General features: G+C 34.0%; 1 protein-coding gene across 2 annotated transcripts; it reads left to right on the top strand.

The window, feature by feature from the left end:
• The first annotated feature begins 1,702 nt into the window (after nucleotides 1-1,702).
• TCP20 (TEOSINTE BRANCHED 1, cycloidea, PCF (TCP)-domain family protein 20) lies at nucleotides 1,703-3,665 on the top strand. 2 transcript variants are annotated; one of them, XM_006844561.4, is made up of 2 exons: nucleotides 1,703-3,243; nucleotides 3,361-3,665. In XM_006844561.4, the coding sequence occupies exon 1, from the start codon at nucleotides 2,123-2,125 to the stop codon at nucleotides 3,017-3,019; it is 897 nt and encodes a 298-aa protein (XP_006844624.1). In that variant the 5' UTR covers nucleotides 1,703-2,122; the 3' UTR covers nucleotides 3,020-3,243; nucleotides 3,361-3,665. The 2 variants fall into 2 exon arrangements, with proteins under 2 accessions (XP_006844624.1, XP_011623455.1); XM_011625153.3 differs by having other exon boundaries at nucleotides 1,704-3,248.
• The last annotated feature ends 9,534 nt before the right edge of the window (nucleotides 3,666-13,199 follow it).

Below are 13,199 nucleotides of genomic sequence, written 5' to 3'. Positions count from 1 at the left end.
ATGTATAGGAATATGATGCAACAATCTTAAAAATCCATATTATGGTTATTTGTTTGATTCAAATTTTGAAATATATATTCTTTTCATTCTAATGATCAATCACAAAAAAAGAAAAAATTGAAAACACAACATAAAAAGTATTTTTTAGCTCAATTAATATAGGCTGTTCATTTTGGTGAGATGCTTAGATCTAGGCCTTAGAAGAATTTTTTTATTTCCAATTTTTTTAGATGGCTTTATTATCATTAGACGAACAATGTCAAAGAAGAAAAACAGTTATTTTGAGTTTTTAGAGGGGACCTATTTTGACCATATTTAGGGTTCAAATTGATTTTTTTTTTTTTTTGGCGAGGGGATTAATTATTGAGCAATGATCCAATACAACGGTTGTATCATAGTATAATGCAACGACACTTCTAGAAAACCATGTTTGTGGTATTTGTACAACCCCAAATTTTACACGCTCTCTCTCTCTTCATCTCAATAATCAATCCTCACCAAAAAAAAATTTAAATTTAAACCCTAGATATGGTTAAAATGAGTCCCTTGAAAAAACAAATCTAGACCATTCATTTTATAAATTTCAATATCTTAGCCTTTATAAACTGAAAATCATTTTTTAATTTTTTTTAATATTGTTCATCTAATGATAATAAAGTCATCCAAAAAAATTGGAAATAAAAAAATCCTTCTAAGGCCTAGATCTATGCATCTCACCAAAATGAACGGCTTATGTTAATTGGGCTAAACAAATGCTTTCTACGTTGTGTTTTTAAATTAATTTTTTTTTTTTTTTGTGATTGTTCATTAGAATAAAAAAAATATATATTTTAAAATTTGAATCAAACAAATGGTCATAAAATAATTTTTTAATATTGTTGCACCGTATTAATATATAACGGTTGTATGAAATCATTACCTCTTATTTATTTATATATAAATAAGAGACTCTTAAGAAAAATCGAGTTGGGACCCACACTAATGATCCGTCCTAAAAACAGTACAGTAAAGGTCTTACAAATTTTCCCATACAAAAACAGTACATGTCATACAAATTTTCACCTACATGGTCACCAACTCTTAAAAACATTGCACCAACTTATTAAAATTGAGCTGGTTCGCTAGTTCTGCGTACACCAAGAGAGGAAACCTCCAATGTCAAAAAATAAATGCTAGTGAGAGAGAGAGAGAGTGTCCTAGTGCCCGGAACCTAGTGACGGAGAGAGGGTGTGTGTTTTGAGTCTTGTCTGGTGTGCATGTGATAAATAAAGGTTCACATTGTGGGGTGGCAGTCATCCAGAGAGGCAATATTCAATATTGGATTATTGTAGGGGGGAGAGAGAGAGAGAGATTCTATCTGGGGCCCCGTATTGTTAAGGGTAATTGATTCAATAAATTTCTCTCTCTAGAGAGAGAGAGATTCTATTTGGGGCCCCGTATTATTAAGAGGGCAGGCAGTTCATTTCGTTTCATAAAATTTATCTTTCTCTCTCTAAAATTGTTAAAAGTTTTGGGCTTGCGGTGGACTGATGTTCTGGAGTGTTGCAGAAGCAACTGTGACAATGAACGCCGGCCCTGTCATGCTGTACCACCTGTGCCACTCCTTCCCCTCCACGTCCGTTTTTGAGTCGCTTTGAAGAGATTCATCTCGACAATAATAGCAACGAAGCCATTGTTTTAGAGAGAGAAAATGATGCATGGAATGTATGTGAAAGCAGCGGCGGTTAAAAACCAAAATTCAAGAGAGACAAAGTGTGTACTGTTTAGACTCCAGAGAGAGAGAGAGGGGACTTTTAGAGAGAGAAAGAGGGGACCGTAATTATGGATTTGGTAATGAAAGTGTCAAGTCCCCAAAACGGTCAAAAAGATTTCATCAACAGTGGACAGTTAAAAGGCCAAAAAGGAGGGATATATGTAGAGAGTGAAAGTCGAAAACAAAGAGGAAAACAGTCCACCTGCAGTAATTTGGGGGGTCATTCTTTCAGTTTCGCTCTCACTCCTGCTATAAACGGCGAATACCCATGAATTCTTAAGGCTTTCAGGACCCTCTCTTCACTCCACTTTCTATCTCTAACCCACCAACCCTTTTGAGGCCCTAACTTTCTCTCTCTAACCCACCCAAATGGATCCAAAGTCCTCAAAGCTCCCGCCCCATGAAGTTCCCAAGTTCCATCAAGCCCTTGGCCTCCAGCCAGAGAAGAGAGAGAACAGCAACTCCACCAAAGGTGGTGGAGAACCCAGAGATTTGCCGATAGTTGAGGTGATGAGTGAGAAAGAGGAAGCAAAGAAACAGTTAGCCCCAAAAAGAAGCTCAAACAAAGATAGACACACAAAGGTGGATGGAAGAGGAAGAAGAATAAGAATGCCTGCTCTTTGTGCGGCTAGGATCTTCCAATTGACAAGAGAATTGGGGCATAAATCCGATGGAGAAACCATTCAATGGCTGCTTCAACAGGCTGAGCCATCAATTATAGCGGCGACCGGTACGGGGACTATTCCAGCTTCTGCCCTAGCCTCTGCAGGTCCCATGGCTAACCAAGCAAGCTCTGCTTCGTCTGGTTCAAAAATGGAGGAATTGGGTAATAGAGCGAATTGGACAATGGTGAGTAATCTCCATAGATCTCCACTAACGAGTAGCTTGTGGCCTTCAGTTGGGGGATTTGGGTCTGGTTTTCTTCACCACTCTGCACCATCTAGTTCGAATTTAGGGAGCGAGAACGCGAGCTTTGTGCCTCGAATTGGGTTTTCGGGGTTCGAAATGCCGAGCTCTCATTTAGGTCATATGAATCTTAGCTCTATTTTGGGCAATACCTCAGGTGGTGGAAACCATAATCAGCAACTTCCTGGTTTAGAGCTTGGTCTTTCACCTGATGGCCATATTGGGGTTTTGAGTACACAGGCTTTGAGCCAATTTTATCAGCAAATTGGGCAGAGTAGAGGGGGAAGCATGCATCATCAGCATCAAAATCAGCAGCAGGGTCCTTCTTCGAAGGACGATTCTCAGGGTTCCAGACAGTAGATAGAAAGTGTGAATTTTGGGAAAAAATTTGGTGGGTTTGAGAGGACATCAGGGGTTGAATTTTCCAGCTATTTTCTCCGCCCTCTCTCTCGATGCGCAGGGTTCTAGTGTTTCCTATGCAGCCCAAGACCTATCAATGGCTTTTGTGTGGAAATTTGTGGTATGCCCTAGTTGGCCCTGCAATTTCTCCTCCATCTCTGCATAAGCTTTGCCAAATTCACCCAGTATGGTATTCTCTCTCTCCATTTTTTTGGGTATCACTTTAAACTACTGGAATCTCTCAATCGATAAGGTTCTTATTATTATTATTATTATTTTTGTGTGTGATTTGGGTTTGGCAGGTTGAACCAGGAAAGCTGAATAGCTTGCGATTGCCCCCTATTTTGAGGTTTGTTTTAGAGGTGTGTTTATAAGATTTTATAGCCATTATTGATCATTTGTTTCTAGTTATAGGTGGCTTTCTGATTGGCTTTGTGTGAGAAGGAATTAAAAGGCCTGTAACTTTGTGTGGGAAGGAATTAAAAGGCTTTGACCTTTAGAATATTTGAGTTACTGTAAAAATTCTCATAAAGTAGAACGATGACATTGTATTTTATTATGGTTGATAATCAGTAAATTTAAATACTGGTTTGAGGGGTTTTGTATACTTCTCTGATTCAATATTCATCCTTTAATATTTAGATTTTAATCGCACTTCAACCGGAGTTTTGTATACTTCTCTGATCCAATATTCATCCTTTAGGATTTAGATTTTGATCACACTTCAACTTTTTGCATGGCGCTTAATTTTGTTGTCATCGTTGTCATCATGATCATAGTTCTTTGTATACTTCTCTGATCCAATATTCATCCTTTAGGATTTAGATTTTGATCACACTTCACCTGTTTGCATGGCATTTGCATAGTTCTGAGTACTTATATATTCTTAATTTTGTTGTCATCGTTGTCATCATGATCATATCATAGTTCTGAGTTAATATGCATTCCTAATTTTGTTGACAAGATGGTTAACACCACCATCGCACCTCACATGTCTGTAACCACTATCACACTTGTCTTCATTAACCATTCACCATCATCATTGTCATCATGTTCATGCCATCGGAGTCGTAGCTATCTTTAAAAACTGATTTATCAAACCACTCAACATGTAGGGCTCAAAAATTGAAGGAGCAATTTTCGATTTTTCACCCATCAAAACCAGAAGTGTTTTTTTTTTTGGTAATATTGTTATTTTCAAATGCTAATATCGTAGTTAAAATCATTTACTTATTTTCATTCGGAAAATTTCTCAAACCACGTTCAAGAGTTTCACAACTTCACATTTCATTCTATCCCTTTGACCTACACTCCTACTTTCTGAATGCCCTTACAAAAGAGACATCATGGCTCAAAAATTGATGCAGGGGTAATTTTCAATTTTTCTCCTCCATCAAAACCAAAACCAAATTAGTTTTCTTTTTTGTAATATTATTATTTTCAAATACTAATATCAGTTAGCGTGTATACTATGTTCCCACGTGCTCAAAGTTTACATTTATTCCCTTATTCGAGTGACTGAAGCGTATTTTGTTGATATTAAATTTTGGAATCCAATTTGGAATTACAGGATGAGTATATATTTAGTAGAAAATAAAAGAGGATTTTGAATAGCTAAACACTTAGATCTATCATCCAAAGTTGGACAGTTTGTGTGTAATCTGAGTGCATAAATTTTTTCTCATAGCATTCTTTTTTTCTTTTATTGTGTTTGCTAGTTTGAGTAGGTCATATCCCCAAAATTTGTGTTATAAAAGTACTCTTAGCTAGAATTTGCTTAGTGAGCAAACGAGCATTTTGCTATTGCGGATATAATCTTTTTCATAAATTATTTGGTTATGGATTGCCAAAATTTGAAATTGCCCCACCAACCATTTCTAACCCATTATGATGTGTCCTTCAAGGGCTAGCCCTTAGTCTGTGTGTAATTTGAGTGCGTAAATTTTTTGTCATGCAGTTCTTTTTTTTTCTTTTATAATTTTTTGTTATGCAGTTCTTTTTTTTCTTTTATGCTGTTTGCTAGTTTTAGTAGGTCACATCCCCAAAAGTTGTGGTATAAAAGTACTCTTAGCTAGAATTTGATTGAGTGAGCAAACGAGCATTTTGCTATTGCAGTATATAATCTTTGTCAGAAATTATTTGGTTATGGATTGCCAAAATTTGAAATTGCCCCTCCAACCATTTCTAACCCGTTATGATGTGTCCTTCAAGGGCTTTTAGAAATTAGTACAAAAGAAATAGGTGAAATATTAAATAGTAAATATTGCATAGTTTTGTGGTGGTTTGATAAATTTCCTATTGCATTATTTCATTTTGGGCACTGATTAGGCTTGCCCTTAGTCAAGAAAAATAACTCTATACAAAAATATTTGTTTAAGCATCATTTGATCACCATCATCGTCATCACCATCATAATAATTATCATGAATTATGTTGCATTAGGGAATGCTTTATTTTCTTGCCTTTTCTATTGCGTTTGCTTGTGTAATTTCATTTGTCCACTTTTTTTTTTTTTTGGATTGTATACAATGAGACCATTTACCTTTGAGACAAGGAGGTCATAATTACTTACAACTATCCAGATAGCCTGGGTATGTGACAAAGTTCAAGAAATTTTTTTTTGAAGTTTGAGTTTGGTCAATGAAATAAATGCAACCATCAAATTTCACATCCAATGGTCAAAATAAATTGTGACCACCTTGTACCAAAGATACATGTCATTGTATACTTTTCCTTCTGTTTTTTTTTATTCTAAAAATTAAAATCATTACCAAATTTAAATGCAGATTGATGTGCTCTGGAAGTTATGCATGATTCATCTATTGATGGGCCTTACAGACTTATTTTCTATTTTAGTGGCTTCGTGCCTTGTTTACTGCTTGCTTAAATTCTATTATAACTTATTTTTTACTAGCTTACATTCTGAGTGACTTTAACTGCAATCTGTTCTTCTTCAAGATGATTAGTCGGCATACCAATATCTTTGCTTCTTATATCTGTCTATTTCGATCCAGTACCTACTAATGCAACGAAAAACCTTTGTTTTATATTTAGGATCGTTCTTCTGGGTTACTCTAAGTATCTTATTTTAAGTTGTGCATTGCATCATGTCGAAACACAATCGAATTCATTTCTCTTCGTTTCTTTTATTTTCTTGTTATTTTTCTGGTTTTTGACTGTGCATGAAGAACTATATTTCTTGAGGCATCATTTTTTAATAGTAATCTGATTTCAGTTAAACAAGTAGTTTGCATTCTAGTTATTTAGACTGTTGATTCATCACTATTTCCAATTTTCAGAAGTTATCAATGTTGATATAATACTGCTATGATTATGTTTGAAAATCTAGTAATATTGGGATGGCCACGAAGTACATCTTTGATGAAATATTATGAGAACTAGTTATTGTAGGTGTATCCAATTTTTTTTACAGTTTAGGATAACTAAGAGATTACAATTTAGGGTAACTAAAATATTATAATTTGATAGCCTGGAATTTGTTAAAGTCATCCATAGATTTGAATATTAATCCCTCACGTTCTGAAGTGAAAATCAGGTGGAACTACTAATCTCCGTGTGATATTAACTATTGTATATGTTTAAGAAGAGCAGTTTAAGAGAAACAAGGTATGCTTTTGTCATCATTTCATGAGATTATTTAGTTTAGTTTGAGGACTCTATGCTATGATGATATGAGGAATCCTAATTTTCAATTGATGAAAATGTCGAACCCAACCGACCCGAAAAGGGTTGATTATGTGTGTTATATCTTTTGTTCAATAGCTGGTTTAGATTTTGATTTTTGATTGGATTGTCGATATCTAAGGAGATAGATCTGTCTGGCGAATTCTAAACCATCAACTCTATAAACTACTTTATTTAATCTCATACTCTAGAGAAGCAAATAAGCACCCTTTTTGTAGAAGAAATTCTTTCTTTTGGTAGACCTATATAATCAGCACAACTTCAGAAGAGAAAAGGTAGACAAGAAATTCTTTCTTATGGAAGACCTATAAGTCAGTGGCTTTTTTACAAGAATATAAATATTTTGTCTCACACAAACAAAAAAAGAAACAGAAAAGTAAAAAGACTAAGAATATGCACATCTGGAACACATGATATACTAATTAACTAGTTACTAGACTTTTCTGATAGGATAAAAAGCATAGCTGGATAAAAGCGAACATATTCTATGAGATCTAGATTGTCAACTCGACTAGTACCTCAATATCCTAAAGTTTTATTAGACAAATCACTCATCCCAACATATGTAAAGCTTTACCTTCACCGACAAACCACTCATCCCCAATATATGCAACGCGTTCCGTGGAGCTACTCATCCCCAACATAGGCAAAGCTTTCCTTGGGAGCCAGCGGAGCAAGCAGCATTCAAATATTTGTCTTTGAGCACCCTCTTGCACTCATTCATGCATTGAAACATAGTGCAAGGGTACATTTCTATACCAAACGCGCCATCAACGACACCAGGCCCCATGACAAGAAGAACAAACACTATAACAGCAACCATTTCTGATGCACTTTTAGTCTCCATTTTGGAAACTCAAAAACCTAACAAGAGTTTAAGGACCTAATAAGCACTTGCGAACGGATGGTTTCTACAGAATTGGGATTTGGAGGGCCTAAAAAGCAAGTTTAGCACCGAGATACAAAATATTGATGACGAATTCGACTCTCGAAATCTTAGCTAAAAGTGGCTCACTCTTGATGCTGGCTTGTCTCCTTCAAGTCAAGCAAGATATATAGGCAATGCAAAAGGCACGTCATACGCACTGTACTTTGCTCATATCATTCTAATGCATTATAATGGTTGTGATTATTGGCATTTAATTAATGTGATCAGCAGCACTAAGTAAATCTAAGTTTTGGTTACCATTGTAAAATGTTTTCGTCTTAATGGGGAGCACGCCAACACAATAATGGGATCGTCCTTTTGAGAAGAGCAGCCAATGGAGTGAGGCCATATGTGTGTCCTCCTGACACGTGTGGTCCAATAGGTGAACCCAATGGGGGCCCTTTGCCTTGTATTCTTAGTCTTAACAGTGTTTGGTATATAGGCCAATGATGTTCCTACGTATAGACCCCATCGTGTTATGGGGTGCACGTGAGCAAAGCCAATAAGAGAGGAGGGGAGGTCTACGTGAACCATTTTTTATTTGCCACGTGTGAGAAATGTTATAGGTGAAAGTTGTGTTTTGTGAGCATGTGAATTTAGGGCAAAAGGTTGAGACCCACCTCATACACTTAGATGTATGGAGATTTGGGGTTATTATGTTAGGGTACTGATGGATAGGAAGTATACTCGATATTTTTTGATACAAGATGCCCTTGCCGCACTATGTAATAACCTTTTTGTTAATAGGGTATTTTAGATAATTAATTAGAGGTAAAATTGAAATTTTTGATAGAAAGAATATTATATAAGATGAAGTTTCTATAAGGCCTAGGCTTTATAAAAACAAAATAAAGCCTCACCTCAAATCCTTATCTAGAAAGCACTTTAGGCATGGCAAATCTTTAAGACTGTTCCAAAACAATTTCCAACCTCATCAACAAAATTTGAAGCTAAAAAATGGTATAGATCTTGCGCATCTATGAACACTTATTTTTAAATTGGAATGGATGGTCTACATGATTTGTTGCAATATAGACTATTTTTAAGACTTAGAAATCTTAACTTTCTTTCATAACCATAACATTCAAGCTGAAATAATTGAATTTAAAGGCTTTTCAATACAATTGCAATTTTTGAGAAGGTATGAGGTGAGGCTTTACCTATACGTTTGGAGCCATATCAAAACATTTTCCTCTTTATTCTGACTTGTAGCGAAGGATGATGTCATTGTCATACCACATTTTTCTATTATTTTTGACTTGTAGCGAAATATGATATCATTGTCATACCACCTATATGGAGCAATGATTGTTTTTTAACAACGGATAAATGTCAAAAATATCTATTTTATCTCTCTTGATTTCAAAAGTGCACTTATTAAAAAAAATTATATTATAAAACAAGGGTGCATGAATTTTCAAAAAGTTGATTATATTACGAGAATACTCGTATGTATAAGTACCCTAACATAATCCTTCTTTATAGGTGATCAAGATTTTTAACTACTTTTTGTCCAAGATCTTGGATAGTAGAGATAAGGTTTGAGAAAAGGGTGAGACTTATATAAGGCACCCACCTTAAACAATCAAGAGGCACTTTTAGGACAGATGCATTTGGGTGCTAGAACTCTTAGAGTGGCTCTCAAAATTTGTTTTTACTAGTAATTATGGAATTTAAAGCTCTAGAAATATAGATAATGTGTTACAAAATACTTTATTTTTAAGATTTGAAATCTTTTCTTTCTTTCTTTTTTTCGTATTTGTACATGTCGATGATCAATTTGAGACTTCGTAAACCTCAGACAAACCTTTTTCAATATATTTTTAGATGTGCCTTAGTTCTATATTATAAAATTCATACGTTATATATTTTGTTTGTGGGGGAAATGAAAGCTGAAACTAAGCTGAAATTATACCTTAGTCGAGAAAACTGAAATTAAGTAGCATTAAGGTTTATCATACTATTTTGTTTGGAGAAATCCTAAATTGAAGGTAGCGGATCTGTGTTAACCACACTTTCAAAAGAGATTGAATTATTGGGGAACTAGGACCTGACACCAAGCTCATCGCCAAAGGTTCATACAAGTGTTTCAGAACCCAAATTGGTAGAGCGTATCATTCACCTATAGATATGTGCTACATAGGTGATCTTGATCAAATCTAAATCAGTTCAAATTAGTAGATCCAAAAAATATGAAAAATAATTAAAATAAAATAAAAACAAGGATTTATGAGATGCGAATATAGAGGGAATTTAATAAATATTAGATAAACCTAAAAAAGGAAAAATATATATGTTTTTGTGTTTTTTTTTTGGGGGGAGGAGGAGTCGGTCATCTAGGGGGAACCGAAATAGGACCCATACCATTAAGGAATTGGTTTGGTCACGATTCCCCATACTGATCGAAAATCGCTAGATCTTAAAACACTAGGCAATACGAAAACATCTAGTTTGTTTGATACCCTATTGTTAATATCTAGATAAAAAACCCCTGTTGTTAATATCTAGATAAAAATAATTCTTACTGAGCTTTCTTTCTCTCAACAGAAAGACAGCTTTGTGCGTTGTAAATCTTCTTGTTTTAGAGTAGTCAATAGAGTGTTTGATCTTTTATATGATCGCACTCTCAACCATTTCACGCTATTATATAAAGGTTAGAACTAATCTTATTCAAACTTGAAATGGGACCTCAGCTTTTCATCAAGGCACAATGGAATCCTCAAATTCTCATACTTCTACTCTTGAGACTCCTATTTGAACGCACTTTGAGAGTACAGGTCGGATCGGGCTGGATCCGAATCTAAATGGTATGTGTCGGATCGGGGTTTAAATCGGATCCTGGACGTTTAGATCTGGATATGGATCCGATAGCATATATATATATATATATATATATATATATATATATATATATATATATATATGGGAAAAGATGAGATTAGCCTACTAGCTCATATGAACATATAAGCTTAATGTCTCCGATTGAATCTAGGTCAATCTGACAATCACGGATGTCTGGTAGTGTTTGAATTTTAGTTTTTTTTTCTATAAATCCAAATTACTTGAAATTTTAGGTGCGTATTCATAAAAAATAATTAGATCTTGGAAAAATATCAAAAACATATTTACATAAAATAAATTCACCAAAATACCCCCAAAACTTTTTGAGGGGTATTTTGGTCTTTTTATTTTTTACGAATAAATTTTTTTATATTTTTATTAGGTGCGCCTTGATGAGAAGAAAACACACCTAAAATTTCAAGTGGTTTGGATTTGTAGAAAAAAAAAAAAAAAATTAAAACACTACCAGACATCTGTGATCGTCAGATCGATCCAGATTCAATCTGGGCCATTGGGCTCATCTGTTTATATGAGTTAGTGGGCTAATCCCATCTTTTTCTTATATACATTAATTATTTAAAAAACTCGGGTTAGATTCAGATTAAAATCCGAATCAGATCTGGATCGGATTCGCTTGAACCCAGATTCAATCCAAATTCCATTATAAACCTAACTTGGGTATGGATCCAAATTTTGAGTCTAACCTCAATTCGAATAAGATCTGAGATCTAGGTTTCAAATCGGGATAGGGTCAATTCTCACCCTTAGGTACTTCCAATCTTTCTAATATTGCATTCTTACAAAGGGAGGACTCCAACCTTGGTTCGTATTAATATACTTTTGAGAAAGTGAAAATATTTCCACATCTTGGTTCACATGAAATTACTTTTTCGGAAATATTTTCACGCAAACCAAACGTGTTTAAGTCTAATTCCATTTTGCCAACTCAAACCAACTCCACCAACTCAAACTAACTCCACCAAGCTTCTACCCATGAGCATGTAGAAGTAAGAACGTATCATTGTTTGTAGGACTTCATTCATCATATACAACATGACTGCAACCTACTGTTGGACCCTCTCAGTGGGGCAATTGAGAAAGGGGTATGCTAATCACTAAAATTTGTTTGATCTACATAAACATACAGTGAGTTTAGAGACAATCTTTTCCTCCAATGTCAGGGCTAAATCATTTATAGCTAAAATGCTAGATTGGCTTAGGCGAAACTCAACATAGTCCTTCTAAACAATTAAACATCCTATCTGTCAATGGGGAACACTGAACTACAAATGTTGATAATATAAGATAAATTCTTGTGTCTTTGAGATGCATGAGAGGATTGTGACAACAACTAAAGCTGCAATTATATCTGGCTCGTACTTTGAAAGATTTGTAGTATATAATCACATACACATAAATGATCTTCGGAGTAAATCGACCATTGTACTCATTTTAACTAAATAGGCCTTTGTGGACAACTACTCTTTTTATGTGTAAAGGCTATGAAATGTGGACCATACTCCTTTTCTCTCATGGATATGTAAAGGCAATGAAAGGTGGACCATACGCCATTTTATGTCATGGATATGAGGCTGAATTAGCGTGACTGGAGTGAAAGTGGTGGTTGATCACTCAATATCAACAGTGGTTTAATTATGCAGTATTTTGCTGCTTGAAAATAAATATAAAAATAATTTAAGAATCGAATGTATATAGAACAATGTGTAATGCAGTTCATGATGTTATTTTCTTAAAAAGCTACCCTTTAGTAAGGTGATCAAACTGGAATTTCAAAAAGATTAAATTTTAAATGCAGAAGATATAACGACACATATAACCAAAACCAAAAGATTACAAATCCATCATCATAAACAATATTAAAACACAATTAATAAAAATAATAATAGATAATCAATAAAAAATTACACATCACAATCATAATAAAAAATTTCACACAACATAATATTGAAATAAGATACCTCTTTAGTCTTCTCCAATGCCTCAAAATTTTCTACTCCAATTACCAAAACTTTTATTTTACTAATCAAATTTCTTCCCATTTTTTAACTTTACCGTAAAGATTATGAATTTGGTATCATAAATTTGTTGCTTATTTGAAATTATATAAAGAGACATTTGAAAGGCTTCTATAAATAAAAAAAAAAAAAAAGGCTTATCACAATAAAAACATGTTATTTCAATTATATTATTCCAATGTCTTATCATGATGAAACCAATGTCTATTCATGTTAGAAGACATGTGATTCCTTTTAAATGCCAAATGCATGCAAAATAAGTAGTTAGTTAGAGTAGGTGCACACTAAAGAATAACTATATTAATGCAAAAAATAAAAAATGCATATTTTATTATACACCTAGCCATTCCCCAAAAAACTCAAAATATCAAAGAAAACTAAACTAATTTTTTTTAGAATAGAATGAAAATAGAAGGATAAAAAATATCTTTAATTTGCATGAGAACTGAAATGTCACACACCGAAAAAGTGCATATTTGATTGAACACCCACCATAATTATGTAAAATAAATTATCGCAGTCATAATCAAAGTAAAATATGTAAATAAATTAAAATAAACGTTTAGTTAATATTTAGTCAATATTTTAAAAAATCTATATAAAACCTGTTTAAGACCAACATCACTCATAT

The sequence above is a fragment of the Amborella trichopoda genome, chromosome 6 (genome assembly GCF_054954075.1).
Source record: "Amborella trichopoda isolate Santa Cruz 75 chromosome 6, AtrichopodaSantaCruz75HAP2 v2.0, whole genome shotgun sequence".
NCBI classification, from domain to species: domain Eukaryota; kingdom Viridiplantae; phylum Streptophyta; class Magnoliopsida; order Amborellales; family Amborellaceae; genus Amborella; species Amborella trichopoda.
The sequence above is the reverse complement of the archived record's forward strand: the minus strand, read 5'-3'. Positions and strand labels throughout refer to the sequence as shown.